The sequence below is a fragment of the Schistocerca gregaria genome, chromosome 11 (genome assembly GCF_023897955.1).
Source record: "Schistocerca gregaria isolate iqSchGreg1 chromosome 11, iqSchGreg1.2, whole genome shotgun sequence".
Taxonomy (NCBI): domain Eukaryota; kingdom Metazoa; phylum Arthropoda; class Insecta; order Orthoptera; family Acrididae; genus Schistocerca; species Schistocerca gregaria.
Window position 1 is genome coordinate 140,488,423 of NC_064930.1, and position 27,343 is coordinate 140,515,765.

Genomic DNA, 27,343 nt, shown 5'->3' on the forward strand with positions numbered 1-27,343 from the left:
CACTTCCATACACGGCTACACTCCATACAAATACTTTTAAAAATGACTCCCTGACACTTAAATCTATACTTGATGTTAACAAATTTCTCTTCTTCAGAACCGATTTCCTTGCTATTGCCAGTCTACATTTTATATCCTCTCTACTTTGGAGTTTTTTTTTTAGAAGAGATGGAGAAGATCCAACGAAGAGCGGGGCGTTTCGTCATGGGATCGTTTAGCTGCCGTGACAGCGCTACAGGGATATCCAACATATCCAGTGTTGCAAGAGATGCGTTGTGCGTCACGGAGAGTTTTACTGTTGAAATGCTGCGAGAGTACGTCCCAGGAAGACCAGCGTAACATATTATTTCCTCCCACGGCCGCCTCGCGGAATGACTACGGCGAGAAAGTCAAACATATCAGACCTCATAAAAATGTTTACCCACAAGTCGCGCCATTCCGAACGGAAGAGGGAGGGTGGCGAGACCGGGCTGATAATAGCGCTATCAGAACGCTCTGTGAGGCACCGCAAGGTGGCTTAAGGATTGTGGACGGCCTCAGTTATTTGGTGGTGGTGTTCCAATCTCTGCTTTCCTGTACAGTTTCTGCACACTACAGCTCTCTCTAGTACCACAGAAGTCATTCCCTGATGTCCCTCGCATTATGGCCAGAGTACGATTTCGTATGATGGGAGGTGAATTCTCGTGGTTGTCCCACACACTGTCACTGCAAATATGTACGTGAATGTGGTGTTGTGCTGCCATTCACCAGGAGCATTACAGGGGGTGTTTTCCAGCAGGATAACGCTCGTCCTCATACCGCTTTTGTACATCTACATCTACGTCGATACTGTGCAAATCACATTTAAGTGCCTGCCAGAGGGTTCGTCGAACCATCTTCACAATTCTCTATTATTCCAATCTCGTATAGCGCGCGGAAAGAACGAACACCTGTATCTTTCCGTACGACAACTGATTTCTCTTACTTTACCGTGCTGATAGTTTCTCCCTATGTAGGTCGGTGTTAACAAAATATTTTCGCACTCAGAGGAGAAAGTTGGTGATTGGAATTTCGTGAGAAGATTCCGTCGGAACGAGAAACGCCTTTTTTCTAACGATGTCCAGCCCAAATCCCGTATCATTTCTGTGACACTCTCTCCCATATTTCGCGATAATACAAAACGTGCTGCGTTCCTTTGAACTTTTTCGATGTACTCCGTCGGTGCTATCTGGTAAGGATACCACACCGCGCAGCAGTATTCTAAAAGAGGGGGCAGTCTCCTTAGTAGGTCTGTTACATTTTCTAAGTGTCCTGCCAATGAAACGCAACCTTTGGTTAACTTTCCCCACAACATTTTCTATGTGTTATTTCCAATTTAAGTTGTTCGTAGTTGTAATACCTACGTATTTAGTTGAAATTACGGCTTTTAGACTAGACTGATTTATCGTGTAACCGAAGTTTAAATAGTTCTTTTTAGCACTCATGTGGACGACTTCACACTTTACATTATTTAGGGTCAACTGCCACTTTTCGCACCATTCAGACATTTCTTCTATATCGTTTTGCAGTTTGTTTTGATCTTCTGTTGACTTTAGTAGTCAATAAACGACGGCGTCATCTGCAAACAACCGAAGACGGCTGCACACATTGTCTCCCAAATCGTTTATATACATAAGGAACAGCAAAGGGCGTATAACGCTATCTTGGGGAACGCCAGAAATCACTTCTATTTTACTCGATGACTTTGCGTGAATTACTACGAACTGTGACCTCTCTGACAGGAAATCGCAAATCCAGTCACATAACTGAGACGATATTCCATAAGCACGCAATTTTACTACGAGACGCTTGTGTGATAGTGTGTCAACAGCCTTCCGGAAATATACGATGTACAGGGAATCGGCATGTTGCCTTGGCCTGTTCGATCACCAGATCCGTCTCCAATGGAGCACATATGGGAGATCATCGGACGACAAAAACAGCCTGTATTGACCGAGAAAATGCAACAATGCAACAGGCCTTAAACTGCATCCCACAAACTGACATCCTCCACTTCTACAACACAACGCTTGCGCCTTTACATTCTTGCATTCAACATGCTGGCGGTTACACCCGTTTCGATTATATCAGCATTTCACATTCGCAATGGATTATCTCCCGCTCACGTTAACCTCTGATATTGAACGTTAATCACATAAATACACTACTGGCCATTAAAATTGCTACACCACGAAGATGACGTGCTACAGACGCGAAATTTAACCGACAGGAAGAAGATGCTGTGATATGCAAATGATTAGCTTTTCAGAGCATTCACACAAGGTTGGTGACACCTACAACGTGCTCACATGAGGAAAGTTTCCAACTGATTTCTCATACACAAACAGCAGTTGACCGGCGTTGCCTGGTGAAACGTTGTTGTGATGCCTCGTGTAAGGAGGAGAAATGCGTACCATCACGTTTCCGACTTTGATAAAAGGTCGGATTGTAACCTATCGCGATTGAGGATTATCGTATCGCGACATTACTGCTCGCCTTGGTCGACATCCAATGACTGTTAGCAGAATATGGAATCGGTGGGTTCAGGAGGGTAATACGGAACGCCGTGCTGGATCCCAACTGCCTCGTATCACTAGCAGTCGAGATGACAGGCATCTTATCCGCACGGCTGTAACGGATCGTGCAGCCACGTCTCGATCGCCGAGTCAACAGATGGGGACGTTTGCGAGACAACAACCATCCGCACGAAGAGTTGGACGACGTTTGCAGCAGCACGGACTATCAGCTCTGAGACCGTGGCTGCGGTTACCCTTGACGCTGCATCACAGGCAGGAGTGCCTGCGATGGTGTACTCGACGACGAACCTGGGTGCACGAATGGCAAAACGTCATTATTTCGAATGAATCCAGGTTGTGTTTACAGCATCACGAAGGTCGCATCCGTGTTTGGCGACATCGCGGTGAACGCACATTGGAAGCGCGTATTCGTCATCGCCATACTGGCGTATCACCCGGCGTGATGGTATGGGGTGCCATCGGTTACATGTCTCGGTCACCTCTTGTTCGCCTTGACAGCACTTTGAACAGTGGACGTTGCATTTCAGATGTGTTACGAACCGTGGCTCTACCCTCCATTCGATCCCTGTGAAATCCTACACTTCAGCAGGATAATGCACGACCGCATGTTGCAGGCCCTGTACGGGCTTTTCCTGATACAGATAATGTTCGACTGCTGCCCTGGCCAGCACATTCTCCAGATCTCTCACCATCTGAATACGTCTGGTCAATGGTTTCCGAGCAACTGGCTCGTCACAATACGCCAGTCACTACTCTCGATGAACTGTGGTATCGTGTTGAAGCTGCACGGGCAGCTCTACCTGTGCACACCATCCGAGCTCTGTTTGACTCAATGCCCAGGCGTATCAAGGCCGTCATTACGGCCAGAGTTGGTTGTCTGGGTTCTGATTTCTCAGGATCTATGCACCCAGATTGCGTGAAAATGTAATCACATGTCAGTTCTAGTATTTTATATTTGTCCAGTGAATGCCTGTTTATCATCTGCGTTTGGCGAGTAGTGTATGTTACCCAGACAAATGTATTCACGAAATTTCATTACGCTACATTAGTTTTTTTTGGTGCTGTTTTTTTTTCCTTCGGTGTATTTTGACGAAACTGCTGAATCCGATAATGACGGAATTTTAATAATAAAGCGGCGTTGACGTAATAAATTATTACAGATAAACTGACAAGGATGCATAGTTGCGTTTGGCAAAACGTGCGTCAAAGAGTCAGCGCCGGTTCAACGACCTCTGCACCTCCTCAGGGTAGAGTCAGGTGCTGCGTTAAACCGGCACCAGAGACGGGGCAAACCCCCTGCCTTACGCGGGTAATAACACAGCCCGCCTATTGCCCGGTAGCAATCAGAGAGGCGAGCGCTAACAAGATGGGGGCCTAGAGATCGGTCGGACGAATCCTTAATAAGAAGCCGTTCTCCACCGCGATCGGTCAATCACCGGAAGAGCCAGCCCGAATACAGGGCGCGCGGCCGGGGGAAAAATAGTCTTAAAAGGCAGCCGACACGCTGTAAACACGCGCCCATTTACAAGTCGCCCGCCTATCGGTGTCTTGTAAGTCTCATCGGTTCCTGCGAGCTGCCCGCCAGCGGGCCAGTTAATTTTTATGTAAATAGCCCGCGTGACCAGTGGCTTTACGGGGGGGGCTCAGCGTCTTTATTTTCTTTTCATTTATTTATTTTTTTTCCTTTTCTTTCGGGTTTATCTTCGCCGCCGTGCGCGCGCACGAGCGCATCGCTGTTAAAAACGGTCCCGGCACCGAGCCCTGAGGAACACCCATCAAATTGCTTCTAATAGTCTTGTCCGTAGCGGTAACCGCGGCAACAGGGGACCTGCCCCCTCCGGAGTCGCCTTGCGCTCTCGGGTTTCATTATCGATGTCTCGCATCAGTGGAACGAGCTCGTCGAAAGATGGATCGATAGGTGCCTCACCGCCGTGACGAACGCAACATTCCGCCGGTTGACGCCCGACAGTGATGGGAATTACGTGAGGAGTTACGACAAGCGCATATGCACGAAAACGAGCGCTATCAATCATCGGCAAGATTTTTTTTTTTAATCTATATTCTTGAATTTATTTTATCATTACTCACTTGATTGTTTCGATTCACTCCACCTGTTCCTATCCTGTGCTGATCTTTCCCCATGTAACTGCTTTATCCATTATCGTATACAATATTTTTCTTGTATCCTGCTGCTCTCTGCCCCTTCTATTTTTCACCTTTTCCTCTTTTCCTCTTTTTTTTTTTTTTTTTTTTTTTTTTTTTTTTTTTTTTTTTTTTTTTTTTACTCTTCCCAGCATAAGTTAAATATTGCTCGATGCTGTCTTTTCTCCTGGTTAGACTCTTCCACATACTTCTTCCCCCACCCTTTCTTTCTGCTCCTTTTCCATTTCCTACCTTACCTCTCCACTTGACTTTGCACACTCTTCAGTAGTACGATATTTTAATTACATTCAGTTTCGTTTATCTGAGTTTCCAATGACGCACGTCTCATTTGAATAAACTTGTGTCTACTCTGGCGTTAAAAAATTTCACATTGCCCACAATATACTCGACAATTGGCATAGATAAGAATTTTTTGTCTATATTGTTGAATTTGTTTTATCATAACTCATTTCGTTGCTTCGATTCACTCTACCTGTTCCTATCCTGTGCTGATCTTTCCGCATCTATGTAACTGGTTTATCCAACATCGTGTACAATGTGCTCTCTGATCCTGCTATTTTTACCTATTCTCTTTGCTTTTTCTAGCACCAAGTTAAATATTCCTTGATGCTGTCTTTTCTCCTGGTTACACGTTTCCACATACTTCTTCCCCTCACCCATTCTTTCTGCTACTTTCCCATTTCCTACCTTACCTCTCCACTTGACTTTTCACACTCTACGGTAGCACCATATTTTAATTACAGTCAGTTTCGTCTCTCCGAGTTTCCAATGAAGCACATTCCATTTGAATAAAGTTGTGTCCACTCTGGCGTTAAAAAGTTTCACGTTGCCCACAATATACCCGACAATTGGCGTCGATGAGAATTTTTTGTCTATATTGTTGAATTTGTTTTACCACAACTCACTTAATTGCTTCGATTCACTCTACCCGTTCCTATCGTGTGCTGATTTTTCCACGTCTATGAAATTGCTTTATCCAATATCGTATTCAATGTGCTCTCTGATCCTGCTATTTTAACCTATTCTTTTTGCTTTTTCCAGCATCAGGTTAAATAATCCTCGATGCTGTCTTTTCTCCAGGTTAGGCTCTTGCACATACTTCTCCGCCCATCCGTTCTTTTCGCTACTTTTCCTTTTTTACGTTACTTCTGCCATTTGAATTTTTACACTCTTCGAGATCACCGAATTTTAATTACTTTCAATGTCGTTTCTCTGAGTTTCCAATGAGGCGCTAAATCTCCCCTCCCACATGACAACACAAACTCAAGTCGAACCAGAGCAAGAGTTAAGTAACCTGCACCTCTGGAAAAAAAGGAAACCACGAATTACTGGCTTTTTTACGTTGTCACGGAAGGGGAAGATGATTTTCTCCGATGTCGCTTCCCATGCCCAACAAGTGAACAGATGCAATCTCAAAGATCTTTATCTAAATTGCCTGTGCCTTGGAGCTAGTTCGTCCTAGCTCTGCGGTGTACTAAAGATTCTATCTCCCAAACGTTCCTCAGACGCCAGTGTTTGTTATACAACCGAGGTGGCCGGAGGAAGTGGTTCACAGGCCTATTTGCAGTATAGGCGAACAGGAAAACTTGTGAATTTTTATTACACGGGGCTCTGCACACAATACCCGGTTTGTGATTCCAGTGTCTAGATGTGTTCCTTCAGTCTGTTGCTGCAGCCCAGGCTTTGGCTGACGTGAGTGCAGGTATCGTGGCATAGTTCTGCTGGAGTCCTGTGTGAGCTAGGGTCAGCTCTGTCTCGCTGTGTGGATGTGGGCGTGTCTGGCAAGATTTAGTGAGGGATGGGTTCGCCGCCAATTGCTTCCAACTCCCAACTTGCTGTTTGTACGAGGTAAGAACCAAAAGAATACCTCATGCTTTTAGCGCCCTACCCGGCACCATCAACTTCTGCTAAGACGGTTAACTTCCCGCAGTCTCGCTCGAAGTGTGTCAGGATGTGACAAAATGTTTAATAGTTTTCCGTATACAAACAATAGGTGAGAGAGTAATGTGTCCTTTCTCAAGGTGGGAAAACTTGGATTTAATGGTAGAGCGGCTGCTCATAAGCCACATATCACGGCTTGCTCGGCGTAAGGAGTGTAAACATTGGACGATTGGATGGCGGAAAAACGTTGTGTGGAGTGACGAATCACAGAAGAGAATGTGGCGATCCACTGGCAGGTTGTGGGTATCGCGAATACTCACTCGGTGAATGTGATCTAAAAAATGGTTCAAATGGCTCTGAGCACTATGGGACTCAACATCTATGGTCATAAGTCCCCTGGAACTTAGAACTACTTAAACCTAACTAACCTAAGGACATCACACACACCCATGCCCGAGGCAGGATTCGAACCTGCGACTGTAGCAGTCCTGCGGTTCCGGCCTGCAGCGCCAGAACCGAACGGCTACCGTGGCGAATGTGATCTGTCAGCGTGTGTAGCGCCAACAGTAAAATTCAGATGCGGTGGTGCTAGTGTGTTGTCGTGTTTTCATGGAGGGGGCTTGCACCCTATCCTGATTCGCGTGGGACTATCACAGACCTTCACTGATGTTTTAAGCACCTTCTTGCTTCCCTGTGTTGAAGAGCAATTGGGGGATGGCGACTGCATCCTTCAAGACGATCCAGCACCTGTTTATAATGCCCTGCCTGCGGCGGAATGGTTACACGACAACAACATCCCTGTAACGGACTGGCCTGCACAGAGTCCTGACCTGAATCCTACAGAACGCCTTTGGGGTGTTTTGGAACGCCGACATCGTGCCATACCTCACCGACCGACATCGATACCTCCCCTCAGTGCAGCACTCCGTGAAGAATGGGCTGCCATTCGCAGGAGAAATCTTCCAGCACCTGACTGAATGTATGCCTGCGAGAGTGGAAGCTGTCATTGACGCTAAGAGTGGGGCAACACTATATTGAATTCCCTTATTACCGATGGAGGTCGCCAAGGACTTGTAAGTCATTTTCAGCCAGTTGTCTGGACACTTTTGATCACATGGTGTTTTTTGACGGATTGCCATTGTCGCAGCCGGCCGGAGTGGCCGAGCGGTTCTAGGCGCCACAGTCTGGACCCGCGTGACCGCTACGGTCGCAGGTTCGAATCCTGCCTCGGGCATGGGTGTCTGTGATGTCCTTTGGTTAGTAAGGTTTAAGTAGTTCTAAGTTCTAGAGGACTGATGACCTCAGAAGTTCAGTCCCATAGTGCTCGGCAAGAGCAGTTGTCGCAGTCGCTCAGTTACGCTATTTGGAGAAATTGAACATGGTCGGACGTACCAACCTTCGGCTACAGAGCTATGGGGGATTGGGGAAATGGGACTGGAGTTCGCAGTGGGGCGGGGATGGTGTAATTTGGGGGGGGGGGGGAGGGGGGGAGCTGACCTTGAACTGCCCTCTGTCCGGTTGCTGCCGCTGTGATCGTCAGCTGTTGAGCGGCGTGCGGTGTGGGTGACGTCATGCACGGCCGTTTGCTTTCCTTCCGAGGCGACTGGAAAGCGAAAGTCCGCTGCGAGGGCGCTGGGTTGTCCGCCAGGCGGCAGGTTTGTTTGGCGAGGCAGGCATCAAGCCGAGACATGCGACACCCGACACCGGCCCACACGTCGCCACAACCGTCCCGGACTCCACGACGGAGTGTAGCCTAAGACTCGCTGACGCCTTTGTAACAGAGCTGTGTGAATGTCTCTGCAGGCCCGAGAGAACTGCAGGTCGGTCGCAAGAGTACCGCCCTACGACTGTGCCAGCACACCGTCAGACAACGCGATAAAAAATACGGGGTGTTTCAAAAAGGAACGATGTGGGTTCCAAACTACATACACCGTGTGATCAAAAGTATCCGGACACCTGGGTCCGGGCTGTAGGACGTCAAACGGGCCGTCTTGGAGCAGCAGAGTCACCACAGGACATTTTAATTTTCACTGTCTTCACTTTTACGAATAAATTCATAGAAATTTGTCAGCATGGCCCAAGAAGGATTCCGGTTTCGCAACCACAGCAGTGGATGTTCAAAAACATAACAAAATAAATTTTTTTCTTTGCGTGAGAAAGTTCATCATTTCTTCACTTCTATTGGTCGCATTTGTTGCTGTAGCTACACTTTTCTTCATAAGTAAGGGAGATTTTTCGATGAATTTTGCACAGCATACAAACCATACTTACAGGTGTATGGCCGGCCGCTGTGGCCGAGCGGTTCTAGTCGCTACAGTCTGGAACCGCGCGACCGCTACGGTCGCAGGTTCGAGTCCTGCCTCGGGCATGGATGTGTGTGATGCCCTTAGGTTAGTTAGGTTTAAGTAGTTCTACGTTCTAGGGGACTGATGACGTCAGATGTTAAGTCCCGTAGTGCTCAGAGCCATTTGAACCATTTTGGACAGGTGTATGAAACTCTAGGAATTATTTAATTTATGAAAAAATGAATATGCTGTTATGTTTTAAACTTTATGTTTAGAAAAAACTCAAATTTTATACTCAATCATCTCAATCTTTTACCACAGTTTTTAATAGATTTGGAAGATTCTAGAGTTTCATACAACTGTAAGTATGGTTTGTATGCTGTGCAAAATTCATCGAAGAATCTCCCTTACTTATGAAGAAATGTGTAGATATAGCAACAAATGCAGCCAATGGTAAGAGAAAAAAAGGTGAAATACAAATGTAAAAAAAAATATTTTCTTATATTTTTGAACTTCTACCACTATAACTTTAAATCCAGAATCCTTTCTGGTCATTTTGACAAAGTTTTATGGATTTACTTGTAAACATGTAGACAGTTTACATTAAAATGTCCTGTGGTGACTCTCCTGCTCCAAGTCGGCCCGTTTGACGTCCAGCCCCTCTTACAAGTTCGTGGCGCCCTCCATCGGTAATGCTGGAATACAATGTGGCGTTGGCCCACCGTTAGCCTTGATGACAGCTTCCACTCTCGCAGGCATACGTTCAGTCACGTGCTGAAAGGTTTCTCGGGGAATGGCAGCCCATTCTTCACGGAGTGCTGCACTGAGGAGAGGTATCGATGTCGGTCGGTGAGGCCTGGCACGAAGTCGGCGTTCCAAAACATCCCAAAGGTGTTCTGTAGGATTCAGGTCAGGACTCTGTGCAGGCCAGTCCATTACAGGCATGTTATTGTCGTGTAACCACTTCGCCACAGGTCGTGCATTATGAACAGGTGCTCGATCGTGTTGAAAGCTGCTATCGCCATCCCCGAATTGCTTGCTCTTCAACGGTGCTGCTTGAAACATTATGTCGGCCTGTCCTATGATAGCGCCACACAGAACAAGGGGTCCAAGCCCGCTCCAACACCGTAACACCACCGCCCCCGAATTTTGCTGTTCTCACTACACACGCTGGCAGATGACGTTCACCGGGCATTCTCCATACCCACACCCTGCCATTGGATCGCCACATTGTGCACCGTGATTCGTCACTCCACACAACGTTTTCCCACTGCTCAGTCGTCCAACTTTTACACTCCTTACACCAAGCGAGGCGTCGTTTGGCATTTACCGGCGTGATGTGTGGCTTATGAGCAGCCGCTAGACCGTGAAATCCAAGTTTTCCCACCTCCCACCTAACTGTCATAGTACTTGGAGAGGATCCCAATGCAGTTTGGAATTCCTGTGTGATGGTCTGGATAGACGTCTGCCTATTACACATTATGACCCTCTTCAACTGTCGGCGGTCTCTGTCAGTCAGCAGACGAGGTCGGCCTGTACGCTTTTGTGCTGTACGTGTCCCTTCACGTTTCCACTCCACTATCACATCGGAAACAGTGGACCTAGGGATGTTTAGGAGTGTGGAAATATCTTCTACAGACGTGTGACACAAGTGACACCCAAACACCTGACCACGATCGAAGTCCTTGAGTTCCGCGGAGAGCCCCATTCTGCTCTCTCATGATGTCTAATGACTGCTGAGGTCCCTGATATGGAGTACCTGGCAGTAACTGGCAAGACAATGCACCTAATATGACAAACTTATATTTTGGGGGCTGTCCGGATACCATGATCACTTACAGTATCATTCATCTCTCATCATTTTAAAAATGAATATGTTCTAACAAAAGTCTTTCATTCTACAATTCAATTGGGTGGTAAAGTTGGTGATGATGTGGGAGGAGCCTGGGGAGAAATGAAGGCAGAGGAGGCGTGGGAGAGGGCGAGCGGTTCTTCCACTCAGGGGTAATGGTCTAAGAAATCTTGGAAACCACACGTCTAGATGCTGGACACACAGAGCATTTGTAATAGCATAGTTAAAACTTAATGCTTCTACGGGTATTTTGCGAAGTTCCCCAGGTTTGTAGTATATTGTTATGAATAAATGCTGAGTTTCGAAATCAGGGGCCGACGGCATTGCCGCTGTGGTAACACCGGTTCCCGTCAGATCACCGAAGTTAAGCGCTGTCGGGCTGGGCTAGCACTCGGATGGGTGACCGTCCGGTCTGCCGAGCGCTGTTGGCGAGCGGGGTGCATTCAGCCCTTGTGAGGCAAACTGAGGAGCCACTTGACTGAGAAGTAGCGGCTACGGTCTCGTAAACTGACACACGGCCGGGAGAGCGGTGTGCTGTCCACATGCCCCTCCATATCAGCACCTAGTGACGACTGTGGGCTGAGGATGACACGGCGGCCGGTCGGTACCATTGGGCCTTCATGGCCTGTTTCGACGGAGCTTACTTTGTAATTGGGTCACTCTTTTTGCACTATCCTGCATAACCCACAAAAAAACATTTCAGCTTCATCCACACTTCAGAAGCCACCTTGCCGAGAGTACCACAGGCATTTCGCCTCTTTTCCTGTCTCTGTCGTATGGTTCGCCAGGATAGCGATTCGCCGGTGAGACTACGCTTCCGCCCGAATCTCTCTAGTTTCACTTTCATGGCGTCTGAGCGAGATACACAAAGGAGAAACAACACATTGCTCGACTCGTCCAGGAAAGTATGCTCTCGGAAATTTAACAGTAAACGATGCCCCTCTTCAGCTTCTGCCAGCGTGTTCGTTGATGTGTCTGACGCTTTCGCCCTTACTCAATAAACGTGCTTCTCTTCTCTGGATCTTCCCCGCTCCCTCTGGCAGTGCTATCTAGTACCGATCCCAGTACTGAAGACTGGGCGAACGGGTGTTTCGTAAGCGACAGCCTCAGTTGATGGACTACATGTTCTGAGAATTCTTCCAGTGAATCTCGCTCTAGCACCTACCTTGCCGCTGGTTCGAAGCGCATTCCTTTCATATCCTGTGACTCTTGCGATTATCGTCCCCTTTCTGTACAAGTTGTACGTGACCTGTCCTTCCATTAGAAACGATTGGCAAATTTTAAGCAACTGCATGTTGTATTCCAAAGTGTCTGTTGTGTTACGTCAGAATCAACTCTTAGTACGTGATGACCTACGAACAGTCTCCAACCGACTGAAGCAATCGATTCGGTGTAAATACAGCTCTTGCAATCGACAGAGAAAATGGGGAATTCGACAGAATTATATCGCACATCTTTGGGGAAAGGAGCGAATTCGCCGAACACCCTGTTTCAACAGTGCGGCACGAAGGTCCGGTGACGCACAGGATGCTCCAGAAATAGACGCGAAATAAAATACTATCGCGGGGTGGGTGCGTGGGCGTCGCCCTGCCGCGACGCCTCATTAGGCGCCGGCGCCGCTACAGGCTGTTTACGCACGCCGGCGCCGGCACAGGGTGTTTACAAAGGCCGAACCACCCACGCGGCTGCGGGACTCCGCACGCATCCGCGACGTGTGTGGTGCATCACGCGCCTGGAATAGGGGGGGGGGGGGGGGGGGAGATGGGCCGTGTTTAGCCTGGCCAAATGTTTGCGAGTCGCGGCTGCCGTCGCAGAAATACCCGGGCGTGCGGTCTGTGTGCGTTGGCGGCGGGGGCGAGAAGCCCCCCATCTGTGGCCCGTCACTGACCTGGTACGGTCCCCGGCAGTCTGTGGGCCAATTGTAGCGCATGGCAAAGGGTACTTCCACCTGAAAGACTTCTCGGCGTCACGGTCCGTTCCATTGGCGTGTGGAGCGCGGCAAGAATGGCTTCTTACAAGCGAACCTCCCCATCGCACCCGACTCAGATTTCGTTATATGTTGCCTCAGTGGATAGGCCTTGAAAAACTGAACACAGATCAATCGAGAAAACAGGACGAAGTTGTGTGGAACTATGAAAAAATAAGCAAAATATACGAACTGAGTAGTCCATGAGCAAGATAGGCAACATCAAGGAAAGTGTGAAGTAGCGCCGTGGTCCCGTGGTTAACGTGAGCGGCTGCGGAACTAGAGGTCCTTGGTTTAAGTCTTCCCTCGAGTGAAAAGTTTAATTTTTTATTCGGAAAGTTCAGGCACTCCCTCATAATCAACTTCGCTCTCCAAAATTCCAGAACATGTCCGAATTTGCTTGGACATTTGCAGGATGTGACGGTCTATACACGGAAAAATTTGAAAACGTTAAAAACATATGTTTTGACAGAACACAGGAAAAACTGTGCGACTGTGAAACTGTTGCATTCATTTGTTGCAGTTTGTATGACAAACTCGTATGTTTTCATCACTTTTTTGGGAGTGATTAACAGATCCACAAGAAAACCTAAATCGGGCAAGGTAGAAGGATCTTTTTACCCATTCGCCAAGTGTACTACTTAGGTGGGTCGACAACATATTCCTGTCATGTGACGTCCGCATCTCGGAGTCGTGCGGTAGCGTTCTCGCTTCCCACGCCCGGGTTCCCGGGTTCGATTCCCGGTGGGGTCACGGATTTTCTCTGCGTCGTGTTGACTGGGTGTTGTGTGATGTCCTTAGGTTAGTTAGGTTTAAGTAGTTCTAAGTTCTAGGGGACTCATGACCTTAGAAGTTAAGTCCCATAGTGCTAAGAGCCATTTTAGCCATTTTTTGTCATGTGTCGCACATGCCGTATAGAATATATCAGACGTGTTTTTCTGTGGAGGAATCGGTTGACATATGACCTTGCGATCAAATGTTTTCTGTTCCGATTGGAGAGGCGCATCCTTTCGTGTACTAATCGCACGGTTTTGCGGTGCGGTCGCAAATCAGAGACACTAAACTTATTACAGTGAACAGGGACGTCAGTGAACGAACGGACAGATCATAACTTCGCGAAAATAAAGTAAGTAAACATTTCACTCAAGGGGAGACTTGAACCGAGGACCTCTCGCTCCACAGCTGCTCACGCTAACCACGGGACCACGGCGCTCCTTAGCTCACATTATCCCTGATGTTGCCTATCTTGCTCATGGACTACTCAGTTCGTATATTTTGCTTATTTTTTCATAGTTCCACACAACTTCTTCCTGTTTTCTCGATTGATCTGTGTCCAGCTTTTCAAGGCCCACCCACTGTGCCAAGTTATAACCAAATCTGAGGGGGGTGCGGTAGGGAGGTTCCGTTGTTAGTCGCCTCTGTGTGTGCAGTAATTACTCTCGTCTTTTTTGTTTTATTTATGTATTTATTTCAATGTATTGAGGCAACGGCCTTGCCGCAGTGGCTACACCGCTTCCCGTCAGATCACCGAAGTTAAGCGCTATCGGGCGTGGACGGCACTTGGATGGGTGACCATCCAGGCCGCCATGCGCTGTTGCCATTTTTCGGGGTGCAGTCAGCCTCGTGATGCCAACTGAGGAGCTGCTCGACCGAGTGGTAGCGGTTCAAATGGCTCTGAGCACTATGGGACTTAACATCTGAGGTCATCAGTCCCCTAGAACTTAGAACTACTTAAACCTAACTGACCTATGGACATCACACACATCCATGCCCGAAGCAGGATTCGAACCTGCGACCGTAGCGGTCTCGCGGTTCCAGACTGAAGCGCCTAGAACCGCTCGGCCACACCGGCCGGCAAGATTGCTCATTGAACCCTCTGCCAGGCACTTTATTGTGAATAGCAGAGTAATGACGTAGATGTAGATGTAAAAAAAAATGAATCACTAGCACTCGAGACCGGTAATCGCTGCATCGCTTGTTCGAATCTCGTTCCCGTCAGTATTTTTTTTTTTTTCAGTTCGAATGCCGACGTCGTTTAATTATAAAATTTATAAAATGCAGACGCTGTAACTTTTATGAAAAAATTCACGTCTTCCTGTTTCTAATTACGTATCACGCACAAATATCTAGGTTTCGTTGCAAATGTAGATTCCTAGTTATCGATATTTTAGAAAAGATTACTGAAGACAGTTGAAATTTAAAAAAAGTTACAAATTATTTTTTTTTTCACGGTCATTACACTTGACAAAAATGCTCATTGAACAACCACCTATCGTTATAAATTTATCGGAGTGAGCCACACAACCTCAGCTGTCCACGTGGTAGCCTTGCATTGTACTACAGCGTCACATGTACCCTTCTGAAATAATTGACCTTGATGTAGGGTATCAAAGACACTAGGAAAACTTGAAACGTCATTTTCTCGAGGGTTTTTGGGAGTTGAATCGAAACACTTAGAGATACTGACATTTGAGTCCTGAACTTGACGAAGCATAAATATTAAAAACAAATTACCAAAATCTGACTGCTGTGCTGTCTAGTTGTTAGAAGGCCGTGTGTTCCATCCGCAACATATTGATACCGATATACTGCGCGTGATTCAACGTATACGGTCTCGCCGCAGTGGCTACGCCGGTTCCCGTCAGATCACCGAAGATAAGCGCTGTCGGGCGTGGACGGCACTTGGATGGGTGACCATCCAGGCCGCCGTGCGCCGAGCTACTCGACCGAATAGTAGCGGCTCCGGTCAAAGAAACCCATCGTAACGACCGGGAGAGCGGTGTGCTGACCCCACGCCCCTCCTAGCCGCAGCCTCCGCTGAGGATGACACGGCGGTCGGATGGTCCCGGTAGGCCACTCGTGGCTTGCAGACGGATTGATTTCAATGCATCGGCTTTCGATTCGTGGGCATGCAACCAGGTACGAATGTAAGGTCAACACAGTTCCCAGACAGCAAGAGGAAAAACTCTCACAACTAGCCGGGAATCGAACGCGGTCCCTTTGAGTTAGAAATCTGCTGCATTGCCGCCCCCCCTCCCTCCCCCCCCTAGCTACCGCCGTGTACGAGTCCCTACGTGACAGTCACGCAGGGCGATGTAGTGTACGCCTTTTTTTTTTTCTTCAAAATTTCGAAGCAGGCCTTCACGAAATGCTTGGCGTCCGTCTTGAAGCTCAGCCGTTCAGTTTTTTTTTGTTTTTTTTTTTCAGCATCCCCGTGACACTCTTCTCTGAGCGAAACAGACCTGTGACAAATCGTGCTGCCCTTCTCTGCATACATTCAATATCGCCCTTCAGTCCTCTTTGGTACAGGTCCCCCATACTTCAGCAGTATTCTTAAGATGGGTCACACTAGCGTTTTGTAAACAGTTTTGCGATTCCAATATAGTAGTCATAGGATATTACGGTTCTCCTTTCCTTTTTATGAAATGCGCAATGTTACGTTTCTGAACATTTAAAGTCAGTAGCCTGTATGACCGAGCGGTTATAGACGCTTCAGTCCGGAACCGCGCGACCGCCACGGTCGCAGGTTAGAATCCCGCCTCGGGCATGGATGTGTGTGATGTCCTTAGGTTAGTTAAGTTCAAGTAGTTCTACGTTCTAGGGGACTGATGACCTCAGATCCTAAGTCCCATAGTGCTCAGAGCCATTTCATACAGGTTGAATGTTCTTGCAGCTTTCCTTTTACTTCATTTCAGATAAGAGCATCGCGTGCTAAAACTCTTCTCTTACTATTAATATCTTCTGCACGGTCATTAATACATAAAACAGGTGCCAACACACCCCCAATGACTGTCTGTCCAAGATAACATGCCGCTTCCTCCCTGTCAATAATTTTGAATTCGGTCAGAAATAGCGCTTGACAAATTACGCACTACAGTATATCCATAACGTGCACGAAATGAGAATTTTCTTGTTTTTTTTACACATCTGGTTCAGCAGAACAGAGGTCGACAAGAGGTTCGTGAACCCACACCACTTATTGCCCGAACCGCCCGTTTCTGAGCCAAAAATGTCCTTTGAGAATGGGAAGAGTACAGTACAGTAAGTAGGTGGCGAACCTTTCTTCCATCTTCAAACACGTTTCTCGGAACTCTGATAATGGACTCGAATGCTCGGATATAAAGACGTATCTTCAGACCAGACAGAGAAACGAGACGGAAAGACAGAAAGAGAGACAAAAAGGAGAATTAGTTAATGAACAAATGAATGAACCTCCCCGTCGGAGGTTCGAGTCCTCCCTCGGACATGTGTGTGTGTGTGTGTGTCTGTGTGTGTGTGTGTGTGTGTGTGTGTGTGTTTTGTCCATAGCGTAAGTTAGATTAAGTAGTGTGTAGGCTTAAGGACCGATGACTTCACCAGTTTGGTCCCATAACACCTTACCACAAATTTCCAGTTTCTAGTTTAAACTGAGATCTGCTGCAAAGTGCTTGGAATTTTGCATCAATTTTATATTGCCCTTACAAATAATAATAAAAAAATATTAAAATTCCTCTTGTTCCATATACTCAAAAAAGCTGATAAGAGAAGCTTACTACACGAAAAGAGATTCAACAGAGAAAACTTTCTACAAGTTACTTAAATAGTTTCTTCAAAAAAATGGTTCTAATGGCTCTGAGCACTATGGGACTTAACATCTGAGGTCATCAGTCCCTTAGAACTTAGAACTACTTAAACCTAACTAACCTAAGGACAGCACACACATTCATGCCCGAGGCAGGATTCGACCCTGCGACCGTAGCAGTCGCGCGGCTCCGGACTGAAGCGCCTAGAACCGCTCGGCCACCGCGGCAGGCAATAGTTTCTTCAGAAATGGTTCATATATTATATTTTAACCATAAGATTTTTTAAATTGAGTAAGAAATGAAATATATACATATTCCAAGGAACTTAAAAGTAAACGTATTAATTTCATGTAAAGCATGGTACAAAATTTCGTTGTCGTATCTTCAAAATTGGGGATATGATGCTTCTTTTAAGGGGGTGGGAAAGACGTCAAACGAGCCGACTTGGAGCAGGAGAGGCACCGCAGGACATTTTAATTTCCTCTGTCTATACTTTTACAAAAATAATTCATAAAACTTTGTCAGCATGACCAGGAAGGATTCAGAATTCAGACTCGTAGCAACGGAAGTTCGAAAACATAACAAAATTATTATTTTTTTACATGTGCAATATCTTTTTTTTCACTTACTAATGGCTGCATTTGTTGCTATAGGTTCACTTTTCTTCATAAGCAAGAGATATTCTTCGATGAATTTTGCACAGCATACGAACCATACTCAAAGGTGTATGAAAGTCTAGACTTTTACAAATCTATTAAAAACTGTGGTAAAGATTGAGGTAATTAACTCGAAAATTTGTGTTTTTTTTTCTAAACATGAAGTTTAAAATATAACAGCTGATTCGGTTTTTTTTCATAAATTAAATAAATTCTAGAGTTTCATATACCTGTAAGTATGGTTTGTATGCTGTGCAAAATTCATCGAAGAATCTCTCTAACTTATAGCAACAAATGCAGCCATTAGTAAGTGAAAAAACGATGAAATATCACAAGGAAAAAATTTATTTTCTTATGTTTTCGAACTTCCACTGCTATGAGTGTGAATCGTGAATCCTTCCTGGTGATGCTGACAATGTTTTATGAATTTACTTGTAAAAGTATAGACAGTGGAATATTTCACAATATATATAAATGACCTAGTACATAGTGTCGGAAGTTCCGTGCGGCATTTCGCGGATGATGCTGTAGTATACAGAGAAGTTGCAGCATTAGAAAATTGCAGCGAAATGCAGGAAGATCTGCAGTGGATAGGCACTTGGTGCAGGGAGTGGCAACTGACCCTTAACGTAGACAAATGTAATGTATTGCGAATACATAGAAAGAAGGATCCTTTATTGTATGACTATATGATAGCGGAACAAACACTGGTAGCAGTTACTTCTGTAAAATATCTGGGAGTATGCGTGCGGAACGATTTGAAATGCAATGATCATATAAAATTAATTATTGGTAAGGCGGGTGCCAGGTTGAGATTCATTGGGAGAGTCCTTAGAAAATGTAGTCCATCAACAAAGGAGGTGTCTTACAAAACACTCGTTCGACCTATACTCGAGTATTGCTCATCAGTGTGGGATCCGTACCAGATCGGGTTGACGGAGGAGGTAGAGAAGATCCAAAGAAGAGCGGCGCGTTTCGTCACAGGGTTATTTGGTAACCGTGATACCGTTACGGAGATGTTTAGCAAACCCGAATGGCAGACTCTGCAAGAGAGGCGGTCTGCATTGCGGTGTAGCTTGCTGTCCATGTTTCAAGAGGGTGGGTTTCTGGACGAGGTATCGAAAATATTGCTATTGCTCCCCCCTACTTACACCTCCCGAACAGATCACGGATGTAAAATTAGAGAGATTCGAGCGCGCACAGAGGCTTTGCGGCTGTTGTTCTTCCCGCGAACCGTAGGCGACTGGAACAGGAAAGGGAGGTAATGACAGTGGCACGTAAAGTGCCCTCCGCCACACACCATTAGGTGGCTTGCGGAGTATAAATGTAGATGTAGACAGTAGAAATCAAAATGTCCTGCGGTGCCTCTCCTGCTCCAAGTCGGCCCGTTTGACAGCCTACCCCCCCCCCCCCCCCCCCCCAAGCAGTCTTTCTTCCGCACTCTCCCTATGTGCACGAAATGGCAAACAAAGGCGTATAACGAGTAAAATAGGACGTACCCTCTGCCACGCGCTTCACAGCGGTTCGCAGGGAATAGCTGCAGGTGTAGAAATGCGCTTGTAGCAACAGAAAGCTTATTTTTTTTTTTTTTTTGTCCTGTTAGGCTGCAGTGTCCTGCTGTACTCGCAGCCCTTAGCCTTCCCCCACAGCTCACAGCCGCAACCCCTGCCCGGCCCATTAGACCGCGTCGGAAGAGTTCTCTGTCCTGATGAAGCCGGTAGTGATTGATGGCGAAACGTTTCCAACCTGCCGCAGAGGCTTCGACCTCTTACCTTCCTCCCAATACCTCCCCGCCTCCCTCCTCCCTCAAAAGCACCATCACGTGCTTCCCCCACCCTCGCCACCCCCCCTCCCCTTCTCCATAGATACAAGACAGGGCGACAGAGAGAGAGAGAGAGAGAGAGAGGAAGGATTGAGCAGGAGGTGATGGAAAAGAAAGAGAGAAGCGATATGATGGGTGGACCGGGCTGTCTGGGGGTGTCTCCAGAGGGGGAGGTTGGGGGGAGGAGGGGGGGGGGGGGAACGGAAATGTGGATACGCTGTCCCGTTCGCTTCGGCCAGTGGGCGAGTTTTTCCTCAGCTGAAAGGGTTTGTATTTTCGCCTCCGCGCTGAGGTATTAGCGGCTGGCTGTCTGCTATTGACTGGCGGCGAGAGCCCGCCAGAGATGGACGAGCGTTGGAGACCTCTGCTGGCCTCTCTCTCTCTCTCTCTCCCTCTCACACACACACACACACACAGCATCGTCCACAATTTACGACGTGTTGCTCAAGAGTGTATAGAGAGGTCAGTGTGGACAAAGCTTTGCATAGGAACCTATGTCCAGAAGCGCAGAAGTTCTGGTGAAATAAATAAAAAAAAATGAAATTTATTGATTTTTTTTTTTTGAAAAGAGAAAAAATTATGGATATGCAACTGTAAATTCAGAATTTTTGAAAGGCTTTTTTACGGACTGTATTGACCGGCTTGAACGCGGACAAATTAAGTGCTGCATGAAATTTGCCGGTAATATAATTTACCATTACTATTAATTACGTTTTTGAATTCTACGTCGTTGTTGATTTATTCAGAGTTCTCACCTTTAAGACGTAGAATTCATCCTTCTGCCACAGTATTAATTCATTAGTCGCCATCGGTGTTCTTCTCTTTGTTGGCCGTGTGTATCTTCCTGAGTCGGCATCGGTTCACTTCACGAAGACGGTGGAAAACAAGGAAATACAATGCTACGTCACTTTAAATAATTTTCGTAAAACTTAGATACTTCTCACTATTTTTTATTCACAAGACAATAAGACTTGCTCTGCTCGTCGCGCAAACCATAATTACAAACAAGATGGCTGCCTTTCCGCACACAGCAAAAATTACGTCCATCCCCTACAAGGTGACAATCGAAAGTGTCTCTTAACTCCTTCTTGCAGTATGAAACAAAATAGAATCCAATATGAACATTACAGAGATTATATTCTACATCCTTCTCAATTTAATCTTTGGCGCAGCCTTTAAGGTACTGTATGTCTCTGCATCGGAATGTGTCACTACAAAGTGCTCTGGGAAAACTCTCTGAGAACAAGTGTCAGAAAAAGTTCTGTGAATGAAAGGGAAAACCAGTTTCAGTAAGTTCCATCTCTCAGTAATAACAAAAATCCAACATTACAAGACTGTCATGAAACCGGAGCAGCCTTCAGCGCCATGTTTAGGAAAGTTCATGAGTTGCAGGAAAAAGGGAAGGAAACTAGTAGAGAAAATGCTCTTCGACTTTTGTAGTCCTGTCTTCCTCAGTTGCGTGTAATATCACGGTATATTGATAATTTTTACTTATGGACCGTCTCACAGCAACTGAATAAAACGCAATTTTAGTGCCATACGCGTTTCGCCTTTATTTTCTGCAAGGCATCATCAGTGGCAGGTCGCGTGGACAGTTTCTTACATATTACGCTCCTGGTGCATTTTTGGTGTTGTTCTTCTTCTTATCCTGGTGCATTTTTGTGTGTTGTTCTTGGCATTCATAAGAAGAAGAACAACAACACACAAAAATGCACCAGGAGCGTAATATGTAAGAAACTGTCCACGCGACCTGCCACTGATGATGCCTTGCAGAAAATAAAGGCGAAACGCGTATGGCACTAAAATTGCGTTTTATTCAGTTGCTGTCACACGGTCCATAAGTAAAAATTATCGATATACCGCGACAAAATGCTCTATTCAAGAAAAATTGACAGTGTACTGATGAGAAGGTGTAATAAAGGAATTTAGATCGAAACTGAAAAAATAACTGACGTTCTCAGGAAAAGGAGTCACTCGGTTCGAATGAACTAAAAGAGTGATTTAAAAAAGTATTTCACCAATTCGACAAAGATCGCGAAACGCAAACGAGCTGGTGCCGCGAATTGAAAAAAGACTTAGCAGAAGTTTACGTTACGAAACAAGAAATTCTAGACAGCCCAACTTTCCAGACAAGCTTAGAAAGATTAGAAAGCACAGCAGTATAAGGACAAACGAAAAAAAGTAAAAAAAAAGAACATACTGAATGAATGAAGAAATAGAGCAAGAGACCGAAAATCAGGAAAGAAGTGAGCAAGTTAACGTCACCTGCTCCGTAAATGATCGAAATCGGAGAAACAAAAGCAAGAAGGTTCGTCTAAATGTGAAGTGCGGTCTTCATTCCGAAGACTGGTTTGATGCAGCTCTCCATGCTACCCTATCCTGTGCAAGCTTCTCCATCTCCCAGTACCTACTGCAGCCTACATCCTTCTGAATCTGCTTAGTGTATTCATCTCTCTGTCTTCCTGTACGATTTTAACCTCCCTTCCTCCTCCCCCCAAACTTCACTCCAGTAACAAATTGTGGCCGGCCGGAGTGGCCGAGCGGTTCTAGGCGCTACAGTCTGGAGCCGAGCGACCGCTGCGGTCGCAGGTTCGAATCCTGCCTCGCGCACGGATGTGTGTGATGTCCTTACGTTACTTAGGTTTAATTAGTTCTAAGTTCTAGGGGACTGATGACCTCAGAAGTTAAGTCGCATAGTGCTCAGAGCCATTTGAACCCTTTTTTTTAACCGTATGTCGCAAAGCGAAAAACGTGGTCCAACTAATTCATATTTCTTTACGTACTACACGAATATGTAATAAAAATGGGAGTTCCTATCTAAAAAAACGGAGTCGATATCCGTTTGACGTATGGCAGCGCCAACTAGCGCGCCAACCATAGCGCCATCTGGTTTCCCCCTTCAAGTTAGACAAGTTTCGTTCCTTGTAGGATTTTCATTTGACGCTTACTTGGTGAGCTATTTGGCCCGGTCACGGCCAATGGACCGCCCTGTATACAGCAACGTTTCCAGAGCTAGGCTGCTCGCTGACAGCTCAGCTGCAGAGCTCTGTTGTGGAGTCGGGGTGGTGAGGACGGCCTGTTGGGTGTTGCAGGTGGACAACGATCTGGTCTTCGACGAGCCGGGGGCGGAAGCTGCCCGACCGCACGCCGCCCCGCTGCTGCAGAGGCCGCAACACCACCACGGCCACCAACAGCACCACCACCAGGCAGACAACCACTCCTCCACACCAGCACCAGGTGGGTACCGGCCGGCACCGCTCGCCATCTCCCTCTCGCTCTCTCTCTCTCTCTCTCTCTCTCTCTCTCTCTCTCTCTCTCTCTCTCTCTCTTAGTCCGGGGCCGTCGTTACGACTCGTCCACTTTGGCGAATGACGTCATCACAATCTGCGAAGGGCGCCACAGTAATTATTTATGAACGACGGCCATTTCGCCCCCACTTCCGCAGTACGAAAGTACGCTGACGAAAAGAAAAAAAAAGTCACACCACCAAAACGTAATTAACGTGGAATAATGAAACATCAGGAATACCGCGCTTAGGTAACATGATTACCTGATTAACTTGTGAGGCATGGCGACTTATATCGCTCCTGTCTAGAGCCTGTGTGTCGGGAGATTGTCTCATGCCTGCACAGTGACAGATGGTCTGAAGACGGTTCAGTCGAGAACGTGGTTCTAATTTTCATACCCCAGAGTACAGTAGCGCGGAGAGACATTCAACAAACAGGCCAAGACAATGTTTTTATAAATTCTTCTCTTTACTCCTCGAAGGCTGTTTTTTGTTTATTTATGTTTGTACAGTTATGTACACGATTAGGCATTAAAATTGCTACACCACGAAGATGACGTACTACACACGCGAAATTTAACCGTCAGGAAGAACATGCTGTGATATGCAAATGATTAGCTTTTCAGAGCATTCACACAAGGGTGGCGCCGGTGGCAGCACCTACAACGTGCTGACATGAGGAAATTTTCCAACCGATTTCTCATACACAAACAGCAGTTGACCGGCGTTGCCTGGTGAAACGTTCTTCTGATGCCTCGTGTAAGGAGGAGAAATGCGTACCATCACGTTTCCGACTTTGATAAAGGTCGGATTGTAGCCTATCGCGATTGCGCTTTATCGTATTGTGACATTGCTGCTCGCAATGGTCGAGATCCGATGACTGTCAGCAGAATATGGAATCGGTGGGTTCAGGAGGGACCTTCATTCGATCCCTGTTGAACCCTACGTTTCAGAAAGATTTTTGCACGACCGCATGTTGCAGGTCCTCTACGAGGAAATGTTCGACTGCTGCCCTGGCCAGCACATTCTCCAGTTCCCTCACCAATTGAAAACATCTGGTCAATGGTGGCCGAGCAACTGGCTCGTCACAATACGCCAGTCACTACTCTCGATGAACTGTGGTACCGTGTTGAAGCTGCACGGGCTGCTGTACCTGTACACGCCATCCAAGCTGTGTTTGACTCGATGCCCAGGCGTATCAAGGCCGTTATTACGGCCAGAGGTGGTTGTCTGGGTACTGAGATCTCAGGATCTATGCACCCAAATTGCGTGAAAATGTAATCCCATGTCAGTTCTAGTATAATATATTTGTCCAATGGATACCCGTTTATCATCTGCATTTCTTCATGGTGTAGCAATTTTAATGGCCAGTAGTTCAGACAGTCTGACAACAGGCTGTATCCACTGCCGCTTAGGGTCATTTCGCACAAGGAACGGAAAGATGAGATAAAATAAATTAGGGGTCGTAAGGTGATCTACTAACATTCGTTTTTCCCTCGTTCCACATGGAAGTGGTACAAGAAAGAGAATCATTAGTATTGGTAGAAAGTGCCCTCCGCCATCCACCGTTTCGTAGCTTGCGGATTGTGTATGTAGACGTAGCTTAGAAGCCCGCTGCTCGACCTATGCGCGAGTGTTACTCTTCATTCTGGGATCTGAGAAGCCAGCATAAGGAGATATGGAAGTAAGCTCGTCTACCGCTTTGTCCTCCATCGCTGCTCTCCCGCATATTTACATCTAGCATGCTTACAGTTTTAGACAAACACGATGCTGTGTATTTACACGCACGGTCTTTATGTCCTGCAAGGAAACATGGAGGACGGGCCTCATTACCAGGAAGTCATGATGCAGGTCTTGTTTACTTTACTTGCCCATAAGGTGGCTCTGCTGTATCGTATTTCCGTTGTCCTTTGCTGTTCGTGAGAGGATGTGGATACAACATCACTTCAGTGCAGATGTCCGCAACCATGACAATGCTGTATTTCCTAGTCGCAGGTTTGGAAGAGGAGCGCCTATTCCTGTGAGGTCACCTGACCTGAATCCCCTCCATTTTTTCCTATGGGGATATCGAAAGCCACGCGTGTGTGAGACCCTAGTGGATACGGAAATGGACTTAGTTTGGCACAATTCTAGCAGCCTGTGTTGTTGTTGTTGTTGTTGTTGTTGTTGTTGTCGTTTTTGTGGCCTTCAGTCCTGAGACTGGTTTGATGCAGCTCTCCATGCTACTCTATCCTGTGCAAGCTTCTTCATCTCCCAGTACCTACTGCAACCTACATCCTTCTGAATCTGCTTAGTGTATTCATCTCTTGGTCTCCCTCTATGATTTTTACCCTCCACGCTGCCCTCCAGTGCTAAATTGGTGATCCCTTGATGCCTCAGAACATGTCCTACCAACCAGTCCTTTCTTCTAGTCAAGTTGTGCCACAAAATTCTCTACTCCCCAATCCTCTTCAATACCTCCCCATTAGTTATATGATCTATCCACCTTATCTTCAGTATTCTTCTGTAGCACCACATTTCGAACGCTTCTATTCTCTTCTTGTCCAAACTATTTATCGTCCACGTTTCACTTCCATACATGGCTACACTCAATACAAATACTTTCAGAAAAGACTTCCTGACACTTAAATCTATACTCGATGTTAACAAATTTCTCTTCCTCAGAAACACTTTCCTTGCCATTGCCAGTCTACATTTTATGTCCTCTCTACTTCGACCATCATCAGTTATTTTCCTCCCCAAATAGCGAAACTCCTTTACTACTGTAAGTGTCTCATTTTCTAATCTAATCCCCTCAGAATCACCTGACTTAATTCGACTACATTCCATTATCCTCGTCTTGCTTTTGTTGATGTTCATCTTATATCCTCCTTTCAAGACACTGTCCATTCCGTTCAACTGCTCTTCCAAGTCCTTTGCTGTCTCTGACAGAATTACAATGTCATCGGCGAACCTCAAAGTTTTTACTTCTTCTCCATGAATTTTAATACCTACTCCAAATTTTTCTTTTGTTTCCTTCACTGCTTGCTCAATATACAGATTGAATAACATCGGGGAGAGGCTACAACCCTGTCTCACTCCTTTCCCAACCACTGCTTCCCTTTCATGCCCCTCGACTCTTATAACTGCCATCTGGTCTCTGTACAAATTGTAAATAGCCTTTCACTCCCTGAATTGTACCACTCCCACCTTTAGAATTTGAAAGAGAGTATTCCACTCAACATTGTCAAAAGCTGTCTCTAAGTCTACAAATGCTAGAAGCGTAGGTTTGCCTTTCCGTAATCTATTTTCTAAGATAAGTCGTAGGGTCAGTATTGCCTCACATGTTCCAACATTTCTACGAAATCCGAACTGATCTTCCCCGAGGTCGGCTTCTACCAGTTTTTCCATTCGTCTGTAAAGAATTCGCGTTAGTATTTTGCAGCTGTGACTTATTAAATTGATAGTTCGGTAATTTTCACATCTGTCAACACCTGCTTTCTTTGGGATTGGAATTATTATATTCTTCTTGAAGTCTGAGGGTATTTCGCCTGTCTCATACATCTTGCTCACCAGGTGGTAGTTTTGTCAGGACTGGCTCTCCCAAGGCCGTCAGTAGTTCTAATGGAATGTTGTCCACTCCCGGAGCCTTGTTTCGGCTCAGGTCTTTCAGTGCTCTGTCAAACTCTTCACGCAGTGTCGTATCTCCCATTTCATCTTCATCTACATCCTCTGCCATTTCCATAATATTGTCCTCAAGAACATCGCCCCTGTATAGACCCTTTATATACTCCTTCCAGCCTGTGATGTGATTCGAAATACGCTAGGCATATTTGTCATGGTGCGTTAGAATCTTGTTCGCCGATGTCATGCTTGCATTGATACAGTACGTACGTTCATTGCGTCAATGATGGTATTTGTGGATAACTAATGTAAATAAAAAAGCACACAGTAATGTGATTTTCTTGCCATAGTCCCCTTAAGCTTGCATCTCCTACCCCATGTTCCCTTCCTCAAATTGTTCAGTGGAGCATTCTCTATGTCCTGTTAAATTTTTGCACTTACCCTGTATATAACGCGAAAAGATTATGAAGGTGTAATAAGAGAGACTCGAGTAAATGCAAGAGGCTTACCAGGAATCGTTTATATCATGGAGCCATTGTGGACTGGAACAGGAAAAGGGAAGATCGGACAGTGGTACACAAAGTACCCTCCGCCACTCACCAGGAGGTGCTTTGCGGCGTATGAGCTGGTTTTAGAATAGATGTATAAATATGTCTGTGACGTCTGAGCCTTTATAGAAGCGCAGATTGATAAACTGTATGTCTCATTTTTT

General features: G+C 46.2%; 1 protein-coding gene and 1 pseudogene across 31 annotated transcripts in view; both read left to right on the forward strand.

Annotated features, from left to right (window-relative positions):
* LOC126295245 (basement membrane-specific heparan sulfate proteoglycan core protein) overlaps positions 1–27,343 on the forward strand; it is a 1,297,357-nt gene that overhangs the window by 575,435 nt on the left and 694,579 nt on the right. For all 31 annotated transcript variants that reach the window (XM_049987617.1, XM_049987624.1, XM_049987622.1 and 28 more), the window contains exon 3: positions 22,835–22,979. In XM_049987617.1, the coding sequence (XP_049843574.1) occupies positions 22,835–22,979 (145 nt within the window). The remainder of the gene's footprint in view (positions 1–22,834; positions 22,980–27,343) is intronic.
* Positions 11,050–11,167, forward strand: LOC126295551 (5S ribosomal RNA; annotated as a pseudogene).